At 48.4% G+C, this 22,967-nt stretch overlaps 2 protein-coding genes across 3 annotated transcripts in view; both read right to left on the reverse strand.

Annotated features, from left to right (window-relative positions):
* LOC140392612 (uncharacterized) overlaps positions 1–22,967 on the reverse strand; it is a 518,519-nt gene that overhangs the window by 227,638 nt on the left and 267,914 nt on the right. Inside the window, exon 1 of one of the 2 annotated variants that reach the window (XM_072478034.1) lies at positions 17,039–17,739. The exons of the other annotated variant lie outside the window; for it this stretch is intronic. Within the exon in view, the coding sequence (XP_072334135.1) occupies positions 17,039–17,198 (160 nt within the window). The 5' untranslated portion in view covers positions 17,199–17,739. Of the gene's footprint in view, positions 1–17,038; positions 17,740–22,967 lie in introns of those variants that run through there. 2 annotated transcript variants of the gene reach the window in all.
* LOC140392611 (endoplasmic reticulum membrane protein complex subunit 7-like) lies at positions 6,383–7,575 on the reverse strand. Its single transcript, XM_072478032.1, has one exon. The coding sequence runs from the start codon at positions 7,564–7,566 to the stop codon at positions 6,874–6,876; it is 693 nt and encodes a 230-aa protein (XP_072334133.1). The 5' UTR covers positions 7,567–7,575; the 3' UTR covers positions 6,383–6,873.

Consider the following 22,967-nt stretch of genomic DNA (forward strand, 5'->3'; position numbering starts at 1 on the left):
CTGAAAATGTGATTTGTATCGTGTATTTTGGGTGGTTCTGTCTGAGTTACATAAATAGTTCCCCTGAAAAAGTTAGAAGAATTAAAACCTCTTCTAAATTCTGGGGAGTTCCCCCACCCCCTCAACAGCTTCCCCTGAACAGGGCTCTCCCTACCTTAATCACCAACTCCCCAAGTTATTCCCAACACCCCATGGGATTACCCCCCCAATGGGCCCAGCCGCACCCCAATCCAAACCCCTGACACGTCTTGACCATCCCACCAGAGACACAACCCCTGCCCATGACCAGACCCAACCTCTCCCCATCACCCTGAAGGCCTGACCCAACCACCCACTCCATACCCAACCCGACCACGTCCATATGCGTACGCGATCCAATCCAACAACCCCCCCCCCATACCCAACTCTCCCCATGCCTAACCCTTCCCCACATCCGCACCCCCCCCCCCACCGCTGAAGTCCGACTCACTGCACCCCCCCTCCCCCGAGGTCCAAGCCACCCCTTGAGGTCCGATATCCCCCGGCCTGACCGCTAGTCGCCCGTCAAACATGCAATCTATTCTCCAATTCCTATCCACTAATCCTAGACACTTGCCTTCTCCCTGGCCTATCAAGGGCCTTTATATTTCATGGGACCTTTTCCTGGCTTATGGCAGCCAGTACTGTAAATAAGGAGGCATGTCCTCCTTGAATTCAATGGATCTGTACTTCAACACTGGACCTCGGGAATAAACTGCAATTCCTGGATCTTGCTCGGCCTGAGTCAAAAGGTTTGGCAAGACAGGCTCGGAAAGAAATTTGCGTGAGTAATTCGGCATAATCTGATGATGATTGCCACTCTGAGGAAATTACGGCCCACCATTCAGGTAAGTATTTGTGGACTTCATCTGTTGTATTTAAGTATGCTGGCACATCACAGTAATGCATCACAATATAATGAGTATCGCAACAGACTGTAGCCACAAATATTCAAATCTTGAAACAATCACCATTAATGTGGGGAGGCAGTGGTGTAGTGGTATTGTTACTGCACTAGTAATCCAGAGACCCCCCCGAGCAAGATCCGGGGACCCGGGTTTGAATCCCACCATGACCGATGGCAACATTTGAATTCAATAAAAATCTGGAATTTTAAAAAGTCGAATGACAATCATGAAACCATTGCTGACCGTGAAGTCCATCCAGTTCACTAATATCTTTTATAGAAGGAAAATGCCATCCTTGCGTGTGTCTTCGAGTCCTACCAAAGTTATCAGTCTGGATCCAGAAGATCCAGCTGTCAGCCAGTCTGAGAACCAGGTACTGAAACTAGTTTCAAGTCTCAACTAAAGTAATTAACCTTTTCCAGTTTCAAATTTCACCTGAGAATACTAATCTCCTGGATATTAAATTACAAGAAACCTCACAATCTGGTGTGAATTCTTTACAAGACTCTCTCTTAAACTTTAAATCACTCAATCCATTCAAGAAACCACAGGCCTGCCAAGTGGGAGACAATAAGAATCATAAATCAGAGACTGAATTAATTGTAAACTGTCGAAGTGCTCCATCTGTGTTTTTATCCAGTCTGTGTGTGTGCACATGTGTATGTTTGGATGTGTGAGACCAAGAGTGCTTTCATTTTGGAGCAAGTGTTTCGGAATAAATATTCTTCTTTATTTTAAACTCATGAAAGCTTGCTGCCGCATTATTTAATCGGAATGCACACTCCAAGGGTAAGACAAGTCACGTCTTTTTCTTCAAAACACACTGATAACAGGAAGCAAGAGAGCACATATATTCTGTCTATGACAAGCTGAAGAGAACAGAAATTGAAAACCCCAGCCACAGTTACATGGAATTACATTGAGACTGCAGTACAGGAACGGGTCATTGAGCCTAACAATCAATGCCAGCCATTATGCTCCTAGTTTCCTCCTATTTCACTTAATCTAACCAGTGTCTAAAAGGAACAAAGAACATTTGGGCGAACATAAAAGGCTCTGAATATTTGGGAACATGGCCACAGGCCTGTACAGTTCTTTCTGTGCAACTAAAGTAAGCTGCCCAAATTGTAATAGATTATACCTGGTTCACTAACAGCCCAATTGTCTTTGCCTTCAGCAATGTAGAACCAAAATGTTGGATAGCTCAGAGAAAGGGATATGTACCGCGAGAAACAATAATCCTTGAGAAATGTGTCAATCAACAGGCCCCGACTCAACTTAATAAATATCAGACAGGCGACAGCAGGTTAAGTACATTGATCTCAATCCATGGACATTGGCTTTTCTAAGAAGGACAGTGTAGCATCACGATGAATCACACTGCATCTGAAACACACTGCCGTTACCAATAGGGAAAGACCTTTATTCAAAAAGTCTCATCACCACAAGCTTAATTCGCCCCCAAAACCAGTGAATGCTCTGTTACAGACCTGTAGGGTAAGCCTCAGGAAGCAATCCTGGGAACAAACCCTTTATCAGCTCCTGTCCTCCAGTTTCTAGTAGAAAATTTGCGGTGCGTGTTACAGAAGGACTAATTTTAACTTGCTGAAGTTGTGGTTGACAGTGCGATAACATACAATTACATCGAATGTACAGCAGAAACAGGCCATTTGGCTGCCAGAGTTTATGCTCACACAAAAAGCCCTCATGCCCTATTAACATATCCTTTAAATATGTTGCTCTGGTGCTAATCCAATTTCCCCTTAAATCTATCTACGCTATTGCCTCAACCACTCATTGTGGTAACAACATCCGCATTTTCACCGCTTTATTGGAATTGATTAGCAACCATCGTGGGCTGGATTCTCCGTTCCTCCAGCCGCGCGTTTCTCAGTGGCGCGCCATCCGCAGGTGGCGGGATTCTCCCCAGCTAGTCAATTGAATCCACTCCACACTGCCGGGAACCTAGCGGGCGGGGGTGCACTGCCGGCGGGAAAAGAGAATCGCAATGGCTGGAGAATTCCAGCCCTTTTACTTATGGATTATATTTCTGATCTCCCCCTCGAGTGAAAATATCTTCTTTACATCTAGCCAAGGAACCGCTTCATAATTTTAAAGGCCCCCATTAGGTCACCCCTTAACCTTCTCTTTGCTCCAGAATGGGCTGAATGTTCCTCTAAGTGAAGAATGGTCACTCAGATAAAGTATTCTGGGGACACAATGCCTATGAAACTGACTCCAGCATGAGTCAGGAGCAACGAGGAAAGCAATTGGATGGAGCAAGTAAGCAGCTCAATGCCTGAACAGTTAATGTACATACCCTACAATGTCACAAGAATTTGCTTTGCTCAGCGATCATAATTCACAAGAAAACAAAGAATGAAGACCAGCTGCGTCCGAATTAAAGAAAGAGGGAGAGGGAAAGCTGTTCCTTATTTACTCTGTAATCACTTTAATGGTTTTAAGGCAAATTGGCTCCTGGGGTAATCAAATTCTGTGTAATAGTGTCTGAACAATGTAAGTACAAGGTTTTGTGTAAGAGCTGGGTTTCTAGGACCACCCACCCCCCCCCCTCTCCTCCCTCTAACACAGAGGATAATGAATAGACATTTCAGTAACTCTACCCAGGTAAACCACAGGTTAGTTTCACCGAGGAAATCTACCACCAACTCTCTCAGTTGTCAATTGTGCCGACATTAATCGGCCCACTATCTGGCTAACAGGCTAATCTCTATTGGGGAAAGTATGAGGCCATCTGTGGGAGCCCATACATGTGTCATACGCCAGTTGTAAATGCAAGGAAGGAGGTTGTTTCATTGCGATCAGGTCAAGGAAACCACAAATTTAGGATTAGTTTGTTGGGTAGGGACACAATTGGATTCCAACTAGTGGCAATGCTTTGATTGCCACATCTCTCACCCGAGCTGGTGCTATGAGTCTTCACTGACCTTAGATAACTTCACTGAGTTAACTGACAATTATAATTAAAAATTGGAGAAAACAGTACTTCTCAACTCTGAGCGTCTTCATTTTACTTTTTAAGAAAATATTTCCAATTAAGGGGCAAATTAGCGTGGCCAATTCACTGACCCCACGCACCTTTGGGTTGTGGGGGTGAGACTCATGCAGACACGGGGAGAATGTGCAAACTCCACACAGGCAGTGTCCTGGGGCCGAGACCAAATCCGAGTCCTCGGCGCTGTGAGGCATCAGTGCTAACCACTGTGCTGCCCTTCCTCTTCATTTTACTGCGTGGGGGTGACAGATTATTCATTTTTCTCAAACCTCCTCACTCATCTACCCCATCCTGGAGAAGAGCTCAAGGACCTCTTGCCAATGCTACTTCAAAGCCACCAGATGATTAAGAGCAGCAACTCCTCCCTGCAACTCAATGGATAGCTCTCTCATCTCTGGAGCAGAAGTCATGCATTCAAGCACCCCCCCCCCATTCAGTATCGTGTCCCATTCTGGGCATCGCACTTTAAGAGGAACATGAGACTTTGAAGAGGGTGCAGAAGATATTCATTAGAACGCAGCAGGGAGTGGGACTAAACTGGAGAAACTGGGATTGTTTCTCCATAGAACAGCGAAGAGAGGGTTTGATAGGAGTGTATAAATCATGAATGGTTTAGATGGAGTTAATAGAGATAAACTGTTTCCATTGTTGAAAAGTCAATAACCAGAGGACACAGATATAGGTACTTGACAAAAGAACCAGAGGTGACATAAGGAGTGGTTAAGATTCAAAATGCACAGCCTGTTAGGGTGGTTGGAATAGCTGGGAATAGCTTCAGAAGTAGCTTTCGAAAGAGAACTGGAAAAATACTTGAAGAATAAGGGGAAAGGGTGCGGTAGTGCAATTGACCGAATTGGTCTTTGAAAGAACCCCCACAGGCCCAATGGGCCGAATAGTCTCTTTCTCTCCAGTACAGTTCCATGATTCTATGGATTGGATTTTACAGCCCTCCACCGGCTTGTTTGAATGTGAGGAATACTTGGAAAATGCAGTGCACGGCCTTCCCATCATCCCCGATCTGTCTCCTCTTTTGTGCTTAGCGGGGGAGGCATCGGGAAGCTCGTCCACTCTTAGGCCTATTGAGGCCCTTAAGTGGCCAATTAATGGCCACTTAAATGTCTCATTTCATCTCTGCTGCTATTTCATTTACAGCTGGTGGGGGGGAGGGAGAGAGCCCACACCAAGTGGGTAGCCCGGCAATTATTACAGTTTGGGCTGGTGTCAGACAAGGTTGGGGAGCGGACCTTCTTTGGGGGTCCCTGGGATGAGAGGCACCCTTTCCCCAAGGTCATTCCCTCATTTAACCCTTGCCCTGACCTCTCAGACCCAACCTCCACCCGTCCTCAGGGGCGAGGAGGAGGGGTGGTATGACTCCCCATAAAATCCAACACTGTGATATTTCTCCAAATCAATATTTATGCCTAACGCAACACTACTAAAGCAAAACAGCTGGCTATTATATCAATCCTAATATGGAGCCATTCACAACCTCAGGACATCCCAAAGCATTTTACAATCAATAAAGTACATCCTGTTGTCAATGTTGTTCTCTACGAAATACAGCAAAAGATTTGCACACAGCAACATTCCAGGAACACGTCCAGCAATGCTTCTCCTTCGATAGCTCAGCTGGTAGAGCGGAGGACTGTAGATCCTTACGTCGCTGGTTCACTTCCAGTTCGAAACAAGCCTTGCTTCCATTGGGCAGCACGGTAGCATGGTGGTTAGCACAATTGCTTCACAGCTCCAAGGTCCCAGGTTCGATTCCCGGCTTGGGTCACTGTCTGTGCGGAGTCTGCACGTTCTCTCCGTGTGTGCGTGGGTTTCCTCCGGGTGCTCCAGTTTCCTCCCACAGTCCAAAGATGTGCGGGTTAGGTGGATTGGCCATGATAAATTGTCCTTAGTGTCCAAAATTTCCCTTAGCGTTGGATGGGGTTACTGGGCAATGGGGATAGGGTGGAGGTGTGGGCTTGGGTAGGGTGCTTTTTCCAAGAGCCGGTGCAGACTCGATGGGCCAAATGGCCTCCATCTGCACTGTAAATTCTATGTAAATGCACAGTATTGTAATGGGCGGCACGGTGGCACAGGGGTTAGCACTGCTGCCTCGCAGATCCAGGGACCCGGGTTCAATGCTGGCCTCAGGTCACTGTCTGTGTGGAATCTGTACTTTCTCCCTGTGTCTACGTGGGTTTCCTCCGGGTGCTCCAGTTTCCTCCCATGGTCAATAGATGTGTAGGTTAGGTGGGTTGGCCATGATCAATTGCCCCTTAGTATCCAACAAGGTTAGATGGGGTTACAGGTGGAGGCATGGACTTAAGTAGGGTGCTCTTTCAAGGGCCAGTGTAGACTCGATGGGCCAAATGGCCTCTTGCGGCACTGTAAATTCTATGATTCTATTATAATGGAGTGTCAACATAGGGCATGTGCCCAAGTCTCCATCTTTTTTTTTTTTCCCCTTGTATTAGTTTATTTTATGCATTTGAAATATACAATCGCTCAGAAACAAAAGTTACCTCAAATATACTTTCAATAATTTGAGACATGTCACAGCCTTGTATCTCAAGTTGAACAGGGGTTTGAAATATTTCACTTTTATATTATTTTAATCTCTCGAACAGACTTTGAATATACTAAAAAATTTCCAAAACTGGCAGTAAATAAACTGGGCTATTATTCTGCACTAAACCTGAATTAAATTATAAGAAATTCTTCAGAATATAGTAGTCACTGCACGCACACAGAATTTTTGATGTTCCCCTATATACATAAATTCCAAGCTCTTTGTCTTCAAGAGGTCAAATATGTTTTTTCTTCATTTTGTTTTTCTTTGCAAGAAGCTTTCAGTATTTATTTTAATGGTGAATTTATTTTCAAAGATCACAAACAGGTATTTTGTGTATATTAACCTTCTACGACACACTGACGGAAAGACTACCTCCTCTTTAGAGCACCACTTTTGCCAGCCTTGCTACCACTTCCAGATTTAGATGACTTGGAAGAGAAAAGGCGGGTCATAAACTCTGAAACATCTGGCAACTTGTGGTTCGGGTTTAACATGTTCATGGATTGCTCCATCTCCCGCCTCATCTCAGGATCATTGGTGTTGACCACTTTAGGCAACAGGAGGATGATTAGCAATGGAAGAACCATCATCATGACCATAGGATTCATGAGAAAGTCTGTCCAACCCCATGTTTCTCTCTTTAGGAAGTATGGAGGAGGCCCAGAAGATTTGATTTGTATGGGATATGGTAATCTAATAACTTCAGATGCCTTTAAGTAGTTCACGTGCCTTGCTCTGATTTTACCTTTGGAGGTTATATCAACTCGCACAGGTCCAAAATGGTAGGCCGCAGTTACTATTTCCACCACATATGAGCCAGAAGGAACATCATTTACAGTGAAAGTTCCATCTGTCTTGAAGAAGCCGACGTGCTCCTCTCCCTCCACCAGCACCCGGGCGGTGTGGATCCAGTCCTGCGGCCTGACGCCGGGCACCACCGCCCGGCCCTCGATTTTGAACCTCTCCCCGGCGCCGCCCTCCGTTTCGGAGCCGGCGGCCAGCCGGAGGGCCAGCAGCAGACAGAGGAGGCGGGAGGCGCATGTCGCCGCTGCCCTGCCCATGGCTGTGCCGATCCCCCCAAGTCTCCATCTTAATAATAATATAACCATTGTGTCCACCGAGATGTGTACAGGCCTGGGGACCAACCCAGGAAAGCTTGCTGGTCACAAAAAATGTACAGACTGTGGCTGATCTGAGCAACCATCAGCTAAACTTGCTGAAAAAACTCACCTGGCCTTCAGTAATTTGCTGCTGGTCATTGGCACTGCAGCAATTAGAGTTGATTACTTGTGCTGTCAGTCAGAATGTCACTGGTCACTGTTCATTAGACTCACAAACTAAGACAATACCTCAAATTTAATCACTTTTCCCTGAAGTATTTGGTTCGTAATCACAAATTCTATGGGCCAGGCTGAAAGAATAATTCAGGAGCTGAGCTGTGTCGAGTTAGGGCCAGAGGTTAATATTAGTCAAGGACATGGCAGTAAAAGAAAGGTAATTACGAAGCACCAATTCTACGGGGTAGGCACATTGAAGGCATGATTGAGGCCACTGAAAGACAGGGCTGTTGAAAGCCACGTTGGAAGGAAAATACAGTCCCAACCCATCAAACAAAATTTGGCAAACGTTTATTCAAGGTCGATTTGAAGGCAAACTGAGCACAAGATTGTGTAACGCCATTCTGGTTAAAAGAATATTTTATCCCTTTGCTTTCTGACGAAGGGAATAGAAACAGAAATGTTCAGCAAAAAGGTTGAGTCCTTTAATCACAGATTTAAGGTGCAAAAGTGACTTGTCGGCCCTACCTGTGGGTCCTGTTCATCTGCTGGCGAGGGCCAGAAGCAAAGTAAAAGCTCACCAAAGGTTAACAGATTCATCATTAGTTAAAGACCTGGAATAGCAGCACAAGTTACCAACAGGCTGAGCTGCTGAACCGACTGATTGTAACCAAAATAAGGTGTGCACAGAAGAGCGAGCGATAGGAAACAAACTTGTATTTTGTGCTCCTCAATGCTGTTCTGGTAAAGCCATTGACAACACCAAAGTTCCTGGAGGTGAGCTGCATGGAGTTATGGTTAAAGGTTAATAAAAGTTATGTTACGGTTGTGCAAAACTCAGGTTAGAAACCAGCTCATGTACTGCATCCAGTTCTGGCCGCTGGATCCCAGGGAGAATAGATGGATGTTGGAGTTGGTCTAACGAAGAGCGGCACAGTAGCACAGTGCTTAGCACTGTTTCTTCATAGCACCAGGGACCAAGGTTCGATTCCCGACTTGGGTCACGGTCTGTGCGGAGTCTGTACGTTCTCCCCGTGTCTGCGTGGATTTCCTCCGGGTGCTCCAGTTTCGTCCCACAGTCCAAAGATGTGCAGGTTAGATGAATTGGCCATGCTAAATTGCCCTCAGTGTCCAAAAAGGTTAGATGGGGTTCCTGGGTTACGGGGATAGGATGGAGTTGTGGGTTTAAGTAGGGTGCTGTTTCCAAGGGCCGGTGCAGACTCGATGGGCCGAATGCCCTCCTTCTGCACTGTAAATTCTATGATTCTATGAACATGCTTCCACAGATAAAAACGTGATAACAGATAGACCGTTTATATTGATGTTGGCTGAGAGATAAATATTGCTCTTATTCAAACAAGGTTTAATGTCTCATCTGAAAGGTGGCACCTCTGACTGAGCAGTACTCTCTCAATACTGCATTGCAATGTTTTTTTTAAAATGCATTTTATCACAAACATGTGTAAAAACCGTAACACATACAACAAAATTCCACAACTTCACAATCCAGGTTGTACAATTTTCCCCTGTTTACCCTCCCCTCCCCACTCCCCATCCCCTGTGATGAAAAGTTCCTCAAACATTGTCATGAACAATCCCCACCTTGTCCCGAAGCCCACCTCCGACCCCCACTGCACTGCAATGTTGACCATGAATTGTATGTTGCAGCCTCTGCAGTTTGTGTAACATGTGAGTTAGGCACACAGACTGCATGAAGATTATGCAACAGGGGTTCTTTATTCCACCGGCATCAAAGCTGCTGTATGTGTAGCCCCCTGCACCTTGTTGGTCCCAAATATATGCAACCCCAACTAAAGCTAGAGGCAATGAGGAGAGTGAGAAAATTCAATCGGTACAATTGTCCTTTGCATACCTTGAAATCTCTTCAAAGGTCATTAGGATTGGGATTAATTTCCTCAAAATCCTATTTTATGAACATGAGTAATTGGGGAAGGCTTTCAGATGTGACAGTAAATTAAACAGGATAGCACAACTAAAGAGATTTACTCACACAGAGAGCATTCTGGAAAATTCATTTGTCAACATTGTGTCCACTTCTGTAGATGGGAATAAGAGATTATAAAAAGACACAAGGATTAAGCAAGTGGGCATAACTATGGCAGATGGAGTTAAATGGAGGAAATGTGAGACCATTCGTTTTGGATTCAAGAAAGACAAATGAGAACCTTTCCTGAAGAGCAACAGATTAGAAATTGCGGGTGAGCCAAGGAATTTGTGTGTCTATGTATGCAAATCACTAAAAACTAGTGCAAAGCCACAAAAGATAATCAAAACAATGATGTAATGTTAGCAGTCAACTCAAGGGTACTAGAATGCAAAGGATAGGGAGTTCTGTTTCAGTTGAAGAGACCCTTGGTCAGACCTTATTTAGTGTATCGTGTTTAGTTTTGAGCACTGCCCCTCAAGAAAGATATACTGGTCACAGAAAGGGTGTAGTGCACAATCACCAGAACAATACTGGGGCTAAAAGGGTTATTTAAGGACAGACTGCATAAACGTGGCTTATACGCTTCAATGGAGGAGACTGAGGGGCGATCTGACTGAAATGTGTAAAATTCTATTGTGCCGACATTTCTTCTGGTAGAGGAACCCAGGATAAGGGGGAACAATATTAAAGGGTAAATATGGATTTGAGGTATAGATCAGCCATGATCACACTGAATAGTCGAACAGTTCCTGTGCTTAATTGCTTTTCTAATCAAAGTTTCTGATGAGGATCAAGTTCCGATCAATTTTTTTTTTTACTGGGCTAGGCACTAAAGAAATTAAAGACCACTCTTCTCACAATTGCGCCAGAACTCTAACCTATGGTGGGATTCTCCGACCCCCGCCGGGTTGGAGAATCGCCGGGGGCTGGCGTGAATCCCGCCCCCGCCGGTTGCCTAATTATGCGGCACCGGATATTCGGCAGGGGCGGGAATCGCGCCGCGCCGATCGGCGGGCCCCTCCCCGGCGATTCTCCGGCCCGCAATGGGCCGAAGTCCCGCTGCTGGAATGCCTGTCCCGCCGGCGAGAATCAAACCACCTCTCTTACCGGCGGGACTAGGCGGCACGGGCGGGAGCGGGGGGCAATCTGGCCCCGGGGGGTGCCCCCCGGTGGCCTGGCCCGCGATCGGGGTCCACCGATCCAGGGGCGGGCCTGTGCCGTGGGGCCACTATTTTCCCTCCGCCTCGGCCACAGCCTTCACCATGGCCGGCGCGTAAGACACCCCCCCCTGCGCATGCACGGGGATGATGTCAGCAGCCGCTGACGCTCCAGCGTATGCGCCGACTTCAGCTGGCCGGCGAAGTCCTTTCGGCCCCGGCTGGCGTGGCGCCAAAGGCCTTTCCCGCCGGCCGGCGGCGCGCCAACCACTCCGGCGTGGGCCTAGCCCCTCAAAGTGAGGGCTTGGCCCCTAAAGGTGCGGAGAAATCCACACCTTTGGGGCGGCCCGACACCGGAGTGGTTCCCGCCACTCCATCCCGCCGGGACCCCCTGCCCCGCCGGGTAGGAGGGAATCCCGGCCCTAATTTATATCAGGATTTTAGGGGAATGACATCAAACATATCTGTGACTCAGTGACCTGCCTGTATATTCACAACATTCAGTATCCCAAAACCTCAAGGTGCTGATTGTATTGGAGTCATTTACAACCAGTGCAGGTCCTCCCAGCAATTCTCTGTCACCCACAGTATACATATGGTGATTCAAGATGATAACAAATAACAGTTAAAATGTTGGCGGTGTTCCAATGTGTTCAAATTGACCCATCGGGAGATGGAGTGAGCTAACCTTTCAGAACAGGCAACTAATGGGTCAATGATGATCGAGGTAAAGGGCAGGGAATAAAATATTGGTCACATTATGTTAAAGGAATATTTGGAATCTCCTCCTCTTGCTTCCTCATTGTTAACCTGGTGATGGACTTTAGAAGACCACTCAGGGAGGAAATGCTGAAAATTCTCTCGCCTTCTAAACCAACTTTTCCTAGCAGAGCTGTGAGAGCTACCTTCTCGCTCATTACCAATCTCCAACTGCAATCAAATTAGCTAAACTAAAACTTAAAAGTGTAGCCACCTTATAAGATCCAGTTGCTAAGCAACACCAACATGCTTATGCCCTTTTATTTATTCTTCACGCCGTAGCCCTCTCTCAGCACAATAGAAACACAGTTGGAGCTTAACCAACCCCCATACATGCAAACATCTTTGTCCAGCATGAATCTAACTCTAGGTTTTACTCTTCCAGGCACAGAAACCTTAAATTAAAGATGCTTAAAACTATGCCTTATTTAAAATGTTTACCAATGCAAATATAAATCCCTTAAAACTACCTTTGTTGACCTAACTGTGAGCCTGGTGTGGTAGTATGCATTAGGGGTCATGTGGGACTGTGAAGCCGTGATGTCATTGGCTGACAGATCCCGGGTCCTGGTTGGCTGTTGACCTCTAGCTCCGCCCTGAAGGCGGAGTATAAGAACCAGGAGTTCTCCCCCGCAGGCCAGTCTGTTGCTGAACTGCGGGGAACAAGTCACGCTTAATAAAGCCTCATCGACTTCATCTCTATTCGTCTCTCGTGAGTCTTTGTGCGCTACACCTGGCATTGAGTATTAGCTGATTAACTGATTGTTAAGGTGTCAAGGTAGCCAGGCGGCACTGCCGGCTAACAGGGGCACTGCCCTTGCATCGGGGGCCTCCGAGATTGGGATGCCATTTACAAATGGCGACTCAATCTCTCGCTACACTGAGAAGCTCCGAGAGCGGTCTCCTCAGTGTAGGAAATGGGGCTATGTGCGGCCTTGGCTGTGTGTTCCCCGCTAAGGCCCCTTTTTTAACAGAAGTTGCGATGTATCGCCATGTGTTTGTAGGCACTGTGAGCAGCGGAAACACGTGGCTAAACACGCTCACTATGGAACTTTGTTCCCTATTAGTTCAATCTCACCCGAAGTCTCTGATGGGGATCTCTGTTTGGGGTCTGATGGGGGTGCTGGGGAGGGTCTGATGGAGGGTGGCTGATGGGGGTGTCTGATGGGGGGGCGGTATCGAGGCACCCTCATGCATGCGTGCTGTGGGGAGGTGATCCGTTATTCTCGTCGTGGTGGGAAGGAGGATACTCCCATTTGTGAACGGAGGAGATGGCAGGATTTGCATGCGAGGGGGGAGGCGGCCACCCGCCAGACCTCTGTAGCTGCCCGCTCAAAATGGTGGCCCGACACCAGGATTCTGGTATCTCTCCTCCATGAATAGATTTGCATGGAAAAGGAGCGGGAATTGGACCGGAGCCGCTCCAAACATCAGCAGAGCCCAGGACCGAATGTCTGCTGGTCGAACATATAAGCCTGGATTCTCCCCGCCGGGATTCTCCGGTTTGCCTGCACCTGGGGGTTTTCCGACGGCGTGGGGCTGCCCTACAATGGGAAACCCCATTGGCCAATCGGCGTAATGGAGAATCCCGCCGGCGGATCGGGGCAGAAATGTGGCACGGCGGAGAATCAGCCCATAGTCTCCAGAACAGAGAACCCAGCCCATAATAACATCACTCTGGCATCATTATATCACGATATAGTTCCCATGTATTAAAGACCAAAGTCTTCAATTTGTACAGCCACAGAGGCCCTAAAGCATTTTATGGCCAATGATGTGCCTTTTGGAGTGTGGTCACTGTTGTAATGTAGAAAACACGCAGCTAATTTGAACACAGCAAGATTCCACAAACCGCAATGTCCCTCTTCCCCACCCAGATTCAGCTTGTGAGCCACTCAAATGAATCCAACTCTCCTTCAGCATCTTTAACAATCTCAGCCTGCAATTACAAGGAGTCTTTTTTTTATTGTATTTTTGTTCTTGTGATGTGGGCAACACTGAGGAGGCCACATTTATTGTCCATCTTTTGCTACTTTGAGGGTTTTAATAGTTGGCCACATGGTATGGGATTAGAGTCATATGTAGGCCAGACATGGAGGAATGCCAGGTCCCTGAAAGACATTTTGTGAACCATTTGGGTTTTTAACAGAATGCAACTATTTTATCTGAAGCCAGTCTACAAATCAGCCTCATTAATTAATTCAATTTCCCAACATGTCACAATGGGATTTGAACTCACGACTTTAGGAATGTATTCCAATACCAGAATTGCTGTATTCTGTGTTTCCCAGTGATAGTAGTATATGGGGGCGTCAGGTGTACTAGTTGATGAGCCTAGTCTTACACCAGGAAATTTCGCACTGGCTGATAGCATCATGGCTGATTCTTGCTGAATGGATTTTGATGAGTCTGGATACTTGGAAAGCTGGGTGTCAGGGAAATTTACATTACCCTATCCCCATTTTTCTCCCCCAGTTGGACACCCTCGCCCCTCCATGAAGGGGCGGCACGGTAGCACAGTGGTTAGCACTGTTGCTTCACAGCACCAGGGAGCTGGGTTCAATTCCTGGCTTGGGTCGCTGTCTGTGCGGAGTCTGCACGTTCTCCCCGTGGGTTTCCTCCGGGTGCTCCGGTTTCCTCACACAGTCCAAAGATGTGCGGGTTAGGTAGATTGGTCATGCTAAATTGCCCTTGGTGTCCAAAAGTTAGGTGGTGTTACAGGGATAGGGTAGAGGTGTGGGATTAGGTAGGGGGCTCTTTCAGGGGCTGGTGTAGACTCGATGGGCCAAATGGCCTCCTTCTGCACTGTAAGGTCTATCATATCTATCTGAGTAACTATCCTGGAGTAATGTCTCAGAGGCATTGGATACCTTTACATTGTTTATGCTTGAGTCTGGGCCATTTGATTGCAAGAGGTACCTCGGCAATGTCTGATCCTGCTCCCCAATGTGTTCCAGGGAAAGAATGGAGGAAAGGGAGTAGGAGGTGGTTTGGAGCAAGGGCATGAGCAAGGACTGCACAAGAACAGGCCATTCGGCCCTCCAAGCCCGTGCCGACCATGCTGCCCGTCTAAACTAAAATCTTCTGCACTTCCGGGGTCCGTATCCCTCTATTCCCATCCTATTCATGTATTTGTCAAGATGCCCCTTAAACATCACTATCGTCCCTGCTTCCACCACCTCCTCCAGCAGCGAGTTCCAGGCACCCACTACCCTCTGTGTAAAACACTTGCCTCGTACATCTCCTCTAAACCTTGCCACTCGTACCTTAAATCCAAGCCCCCTAGTAATTGACCCTGGGGAAAAGCCTCTGACTATCCATTCTGTCCATGCCCCTCATAATTTTGTAGACCTCTATCAGGTCGCCCCTCAACCTCCGTCGTTCCAGTGAGAACAAACCAAGTTTATTCAACCGCTCCTCATAGCTAATGCCCTCCATACCAGGCAACATCCTGGTAAATCTCTTCTGCGCCCTCTCTAAAGCCTCCACATCCTTCTGGTAGTGTGCGACCAGAATTGACCACTATACTCCAAGTGTGGCCTAACTAAGGTTCTATACAGCTGCAACATGACTTGCCAATTCTTATACTCAATGCCCCGGCCAATGAAGGCAAGCATTCCGTATGCCTTGTTGACTACCTTCTCCACCTGTGTTGCCCCTTTCAGTGGGACAGTAATAGACATTTAAGCAATGGTGGTTCTGTTATCCCTGCAACATCCAAAGAGTTTCTCTGTACATTCGTATGAGCATGGGGAAGAGGCCATCAAGCCAGCCTCACACGCCACATTAGTTGCAGAATCATGACAGAACTCTTCTGACCGTCACCTTCATAGCCTTGGAGAGACAAAAAAAGAAAAGGAAAAAGCCAGGGAAAATAGGGGAAAATAATACACTGGAAATTTCTCTCCGCTCCCCTCACACTCAAAACCAGTTCAGGGCATCAACACTGAATTGATCAGCATTGCATGGACTAATTCGATGTCGACTGTGGTTTAGTGGGTAAAACCCTCACCTCTGAGTCAGAAGGTTGCGAACACAAGTGTCTCCAGAGACATGGGCCGGGATTCTCCGATATTGGCGCGATGTCCGCCGACCAGCGCCAAAAACGGCGCGAATCAGCCCGGGATCGCACCGCCCCAAAGGTGCAGAAGTCTCCGCATCTTGAGGGGCCGAGCCCTCACCTTGAGGGGCTAGGCCCGCGCCGGACTGATTTCCGCCCCGCCAACTGGCGGGAAAGGCCTTTGGTGCCCCGCCAGCTGGAGCGGAAATGACTTTGTGGGGTGGCGTATGCGCGGGAGCGTCAGCGGCCGCTCACGGCATCCCCGCGCATGCACAGTGGAGGGGGTCTCATCCGCCTCCACCATGGTGGAGACCATGGCGAAGGCGGAAGGAAAAGAGTGCCCCCATGGCACAGGCACACCCGCGGATCGGTGGGCCCCGATCGCGGGCCAGGCCACCGCGGGGGCACCCCCCGGGGCCAGATCGCCCCGCGCCCCCCCCCCCCCCCCCCAGGACCCCGGAGCCCACCCGTGCCGCCTTGTCCCGCTGTCCCAAAGGTGGTTCAATCCACGCCGGCTGGTGTGGGTTGACAGCAGTGGGACTTCGGCCCATCGCGGGCCGGAGAATCGCCGGGGGGGGGGGGGGGGGGGGAAGCCCGTCAACTGTCGCGGCGCGATTCCCGCCCCTGCCAAATATCCGGTGCCGGAGAATTCGGCAACCGGCGGGGGCGGGATTCACGCCAGCCCCTGGCGATTCTCCGACACGGTGGGGGATCGGAGAATCCTGCCCAAGAGTACTAAATCTAGAACGACATTCACATTGCGGTACTGCAGGGGCACTGCACTGTCAGAGCCACCATCCTTCCAATGAAATGTTAAAGCAGGGTCATGTAAAGGCAAAAGGTAAAGTTGCCATAGTCCCAGATGACCATAGGCTGCTTTCCCCTTTGAGGGGGAGAGCTACTGGTGGTGGTTTAACCTGAGGATCGCCACACCTCAGGTGAGGGGCAAGATTGAGAAGACGGGGCCTTCAGGAATAACCTCAGATGGTATGGGACTTGGACCTGCACTGCTGGCTTGCCTTGCATCACAAACCAGCTGTCTAGTCAAGTGAGCTAAACCAGGTCCTGTAGCACTAAATCAAAAAGCAGAAGCATTTTTCACCAGTGCCCTGGGGCCAATATTTATCCCTCAACCAACATCACTAAAAACAGGAATCGCACGCTCCTGCTGTGCACAAATTGGCTCAATTTACCTTCATTACAAAAGCAGACAAAAGTACTTTGTCGGCTGCACAGCATTTTGGGATGTCCCAAGGTGGTGAAAGGCGCCACATAAATGCAAGTCATTTCTTTATATGAAGGAACGGGAAGGAGATTTTGTTGCCTACTTACCCGGCGCCTGCTCCACGCGGTGGCTGTTGTAGGATACGAAACACGAGTAGCAGTTCTTCCTGTGGTAACGGTAACGGATGGCAGATCCCGACCCAGACACTCTGGCCAAGGTGTAAAGCAGCAAGCACAGCATGACCCACGACCCCTGGGCTAGCCTCATGTCCACCTTGGCGACGGAGAGAGCTGAAACAAGTGGCGTGTTTGCCCAGCACGAGGCACCTTGATGCACTCCTCTCCCGCTAAACCCCCCACCCCTCCCCACTTTCCGCAGAGAGAGAGAGATGTCAAGAGGGGAACAGCCGGTTAGGAGCAGCACAGGGAGCAGTGGGTGCCTATGGTACTCAAGCTGACGAAAATACTTTCTATCTTTTGCTGCTATCCTTTGCTGCTACTGTCCTCAGTAGAACCTAAGTGAACTGTTGGAAGATCCTCCTCCTGCTTTAACAGTGTCTCAGCTTTGGGCTGGCCTCCCCAGGTAAGGATCCGCCCCCCTGTTCTGTCAGAAATCTACAGCTGAACAGAAATAAAACCATTCACAAAAAAACAAATCACATTCCTTAAAAATTAAAACAATAAAGGAAAATTCCTGTCTGATGCCTCTCAAGCCACAGGCCATTCGCTCGAAACTGCTTTGAAGCTGAACTGGGATCTCTGCCTAGACTGTTAAGCAAAAAAAAAAGAATCTAAAATCTAACTCCGCAACCCAGAGAGGATTCCCACTCGAGCCTGCTCCAAGGGTTTTTAAAAAACGTATAATTACTTTTTTCTGCTGCTTGATGCAATGTTGGCGTGTTCCACAATAACCCACAGTGATGGTTGTCGCTGCCTTTCGTGTTAAAGGGCCCAGCGATTTTTTTTTTTTAACATTCAAAACTGTTAAATAGAAAACAGATGCTCAGTTATTTCTTTGTCTTGATTACCAAATCCAAGAATCATTAAAACAAGCCAGGATGGTCTCTGGATAGAGAGAAAGAGAAAGGGTTAAGGCGGAGAGTGAGAAACAGCGAGAGAGACAAACAGACAGACAGAGAGAGAGAGACCGTGGTAGAGAGACGGAGATGGAGAGACAGAGTCCAGTGGGCAAAAGAAAGGGAGGGAGATGCAGAGAGAGCGAGAGAGAGTGGGAGAGAGAGAGAGAAAAATAAACATAGAGACAGAAAAAAACAGAACCAGAAAGGAAGACAGAGGCAGAGAGAGGGAGACAGAGACGAAGATACAAAGGAGCGAAGAAGGGAGGAAGGGACAAAGGCAGAGCGAGAGAGAGAGAGAGAGACAGGCAGACAAACAGAAAGAGAAGCAGAGATGGAGAGAGAGACGGAGGGAGAGAGAAAGACAGCCCTGGCAATCGGAGTGCATGCAATTCACTGTCGCCATTCATGCCACTGGCCTCATGAAACATCCTCAGAGAACTTTGGTGACTGGCAACTGGCCAAAAAGCTTTGGTTCACTCAGCTAACTCTGTGCCAGCATGAATTTACTGAGATCTCGGGACAGTATTCAGCCCTGTCAGTCGGGGTCGTGAGGTCAGAGTCGACGATAACTCACTTACGCAACCGTGTTTTGTTTCTATATAAATGGCACATTGTTTAAATTTTTTGTAAATCTGTTAAAGTTACAGACATGTTCAATAAAGAGGCAAAGAAAATGAATTAGTTTTGAAAGCTGTGTAAAAGGGAATTTCACTTTAGAGATTGACGCAGGGCCTTACACAAAGACCACGGTGGACAACACAAGGAGCAACCAGCAGCAGGAATTCGCTCACTGCATCTTCATTTCTTTCAGGAGTCACAGATCCAGAGGAGGTGTGAGATTCTCAGGCAGAAATTTGCATGGGATGTTTAGCAAAAGAGTAAGTATGTATACCCCTCTCCAGTGACTTAGTCAGCTGCTGTGTAAAGCCTCACACACCATGAGGATCGCATCCCCGATCTGTGCTGAGTTCAAAATCAATGAAATGAAAATTGCTTATTGTCACAAGTAGGCTTCAAATGAAGTTACTGTGAAAAGCCCCTAGTCGCCACATTCTGGCGCCTGTTCGGGGAGGCTGGTATGGGAATAGAACCCGCGCTGCTGGCCTGCCTTGGTCTGCTTTATAAGCCAGCTCTTTAGCCCTGTGCCAATCCAGCCCGACTCACTCAGCCCCAGTTCACTCACTCAGGGAACGCCATATGTTCCGAGAGTAGAGAGGGGGGCAGGGAGGCGGGGGGGGGGGGGGGGGGGGTCACAAGAAATAAAGCAGTCAGAGTTTCCGCTCCTGATCACAATCCAGTGATTTCCAGTGAGTTGAAAAGCAGACAGGTGAGAATAGGATTCCATGCATGTGACGCCTACCGCAGTTGAATAGCCCACAGCCACTCACTGTCTTGCAAAAGGAGGCTACCACTGGCAACCATGTAATGATACCCCAAGTAATTGCCACCTTCGGGGGGCAAATGAAGAAAATCCAAAGACTTTTAAAACACTGGAATCAAATGGCACCACACAATTTGACTGATATTAACTTATAAAAGGTCAGTACCGAGGAATGGAACACCCGCATCACATTTCACATATTTGGAAAATAGGTACGGTGAGATCAATCACTTACCGAGATTCCACTCAGCCAGCCTCCCAATTCGGCCATTGCCAACTACCCCTTCCCCAAGACAAATGGCAGGGAAGGGCCAGAAATGGAAGTAAATTCCCCTCCCAATCTCCAATTTCTTTTTCTATTTATTCATGGGATGTGGGCATCGCTGGCCCCCCCTCCCCCCCAACGCAAGTCCTGAACCTCCCCACCCCCCCCCCCCCCAGCCCAAACTCACTTAGAAGGGGTCCTCAGGCACCCCTCTGCACCCACGCAGGGTACCCTTAGACCAGAGTCCCATCACGGGAAAAATGCCAGCCTGGCACCTTGGCACTGCCAGGGTGCTGTTCCATCTGGTCTCCGTTTGTGGAGACCAGCACTAAATGGCACTCACCCGAGGTCTCCAAGGCAAGGGGTTTAGAACCCATGCCGTGGGTAGATTTTGGCAGTGCATGTTAGAGTGAGACTAGCTGTATCACTCAGATCTGTGATTTGCTGAAAAGTGATCTTGCACACGATGGGCCGGATTCACATCGCGACGTCTCGCGAGATCATGTTAAATACCGCGAGGAGTGGCGAGTCGGATAGATCCCGGAAGAGGGATCACCCGGCATCTATCAGCCGCACCGCGCTGCCTTTCGGGCGTAACGTGGGCCGTAGATCTCGCCCTAAGTCTCTATTACTCAGTCTTTCTCTGGAAATCATGCAACCTGTAAATAGCCAGAAGATGTCGCTGTCAGTATTTACTTGTTGCTCTCCATGCACCTTGAGGTCGATTGTTCTCAGGCTGTCCCTCGTTGGTGGTAGGGAGGTGAATTCGGTGATCATGTTGTCACAACAGAGAGAAGCTGTGCTTGAGATCAGGCTATAACCGCTGGCTGTACTCCTTGTAGGATGGGGGAAAGTGTTTGCCTCATTTGAGGGAACTCCGTACTTAACTCCTGCTCCTTGTAATGTATATAAGAACTCCAGCATAAAATCTGCCAAATATTATTTGCACAACGTGCATCAGAGTCAAAATAAAAGTCTGAAAATAAAATCACTGGTTGACTATTTTGCTGAACTGTAAAGGAATCTAATCTGTTGTACCTCATTAACTCATAGGCTGTGAACCCCACTTGTCAAAGATTCCTGGTTTGGTGATACCTGCTTCTACTTGTATGGAGATCAGGCAGCTTGTTAATGACAATGTCTTGCTGTCAGTGCTTCTCTGTGTATCTTATGCTCTCTTGTTCTCACGCTGTCCCTCTCTTTCTTTTTCTCTCCCTCACTTTCTTTTCCTTTTTCACTCACTGCCCCCACCTCTCTCTCTCTCTCTCCACCCCCCCCCCCCTCCTCTACCCCCCCCCCCCCCATCTCTGTCACCCCTCTCTCTCTGGGTTGCCTTGTTCAACCAATTTACAACTTGTTTTTGTCTCACTTTGTTTGCTTCGCATCTTACATTTTCTCTCGGTCTCTATTTGTTTTTCTCTCCAAGACGTCTCCCTCAATTCCACCCCCCTACCCAAATTTTTTCTCGGAGTCTCAGTTTCTCCATAGCTCTCAGTCTCCCTCCATCTCCCTCACTCTCTTTCGCTTGCTGTCTCTCCCAATCTCTCTCAGGTTACCTCGAGCAGTGTTTCCTTTGCCTCTGTACTTCTCTGTCAATGTTCCCTCGAAGACACATGGCTGCGCTGCAACCTGGTAACAGGCCCAAGCACAAGACAGCTCCTTTAGGTCACAGGCAGTCCGGGATGTACGACACAACTGTTTCTTGAAAACTGTGTCATAAGTCAAATCACAGTACGTCGGAATGGATTTTCCCATTGGAACAATGGGATAAATGAGGAGTTGGTTTCTGAACTAAGGCCCAAAATTATCCAAGGGCACCCACCAGTGTTAAAGGCTCTCAAAAACTCTCGCCATGTCAAGGCTGCTGTTGATACCTGCACGCTTTAGCTCACGTTCCTTGGTTAGTGTGATATAATGAAGCCATCGATCACTGTCAGTCGCTTGCTTAACCTTGCCAGTGTGAGTGCATATTAGACGATGCATTGAGCACTGTCACGACGGGAGTGCTAAAAAAAATCAGGGCCGGGATTCTCCCTTCTGGGGACTAAGTCGCCACGTCCGCCGGAAAACGGGTGAGAATCACTCCGGACATTTTCCTCGAAGGTCTAGGGTGATTCTCCGTTTTCCATGGGGCTCGCAGTGCCCCCGGCGTGGGTCCCGCAGCTCTGGCTGCCAGCGGGACCCTGCTAGCCAGACTGCACGGCCGTGCATGCGCGCGGCGGCCGCAAGCGGGTCCGCGCATGCGCGCAGCGGCCCACCTCGGAGGAAGGTAGGTTCTTCCCAGATCGTGATGGCGCACCGATCGGTGGTCCCTGATCGTGGGCCTGGCCACCACTGAGGCCTCCCCCAGAGTCAGAAACCCCCCGCCCCCCACTACCAGGACTGCCACTGCGGCCGTGGGTCCCAGCTCCCGCCGGGCGGTACCACACGTAAACCACATCAACGGGAGTTCCGCCGGTCGACCGCGGAGAGTCGCCGTGGGGGCCCCCGACCGGCACCGCATCGACCGTGCAAGTGGGACTGGCGGGTCTGCAGAGAATCGCGGAAGTGCCGTCGCGCCTTTCCGGCATGAACGGCTATTCTCCACCCCCGCGCTGGGCGCGATTCTGGCAAGGAGCGTCAGAGAATCCCGCCCCTGACATTGGCTTACAGGTGGATTAACAGAATAAAATAAAAATAAAATACTGTGGATGCTGGAAATCTGTAATAAAAACAGAAAGTGCTGGATAAACTCAGCAGGTCTGGCAGCATCTCTGGAGAGAAACAGAGCTGACCTTTGTATATCTAACATGTGGCTTAGAGGAAACATTGATAGAAAATGACAGAGGCAGAGAAAATACTGCTCGAGACAATCTGGGAGAGGCAGCAAGAGAAAGACAGTTCGGGAGATGGAGGTAGACTGAGAGCTACTAGAATGAAATGAATGAATGAAAACAGCTTATTGTCACAAGTAGGCTTCAAATGAGGTTACTGTGAAAAGCCCCTAGTCGCCACATTCCGGCACCTGTTCGGTGGGGGCTGGTACGGGAAGAGTCATGGAGAGCAGAACAAAACACTGGTTTCCAACCTGGTAAAGATGGTTCGACAGTTCAGTGGGTGGTCTGACACTGTCCAGTTATACAGGTGAATTTTGCACAACATCGATACTAACATATGTACTTGTAAAGTCGAAATGGTGCCAATTTAGAAATGACATAATTGCCGTTCGTCATAAGTTGAACATCATAAAGTCAAGGACTGCCTGTACTGTGCATGCACAGCTGTCTATGCAAAAGAATTCAAAGAGCTCCCGCACTCAAATGAATAGGCAGT

Source organism: Scyliorhinus torazame, chromosome 16 (genome assembly GCF_047496885.1).
Source record: "Scyliorhinus torazame isolate Kashiwa2021f chromosome 16, sScyTor2.1, whole genome shotgun sequence".
NCBI lineage: Eukaryota > Metazoa > Chordata > Chondrichthyes > Carcharhiniformes > Scyliorhinidae > Scyliorhinus > Scyliorhinus torazame.

Bases quoted from the DNA above. Each gene is read 5' to 3' on its own strand.
- LOC140392611 (XM_072478032.1), bottom strand. From the start codon at position 7,566: ATGGGCAGGGCAGCGGCGACATGCGCCTCCCGCCTCCTCTGTCTGCTG.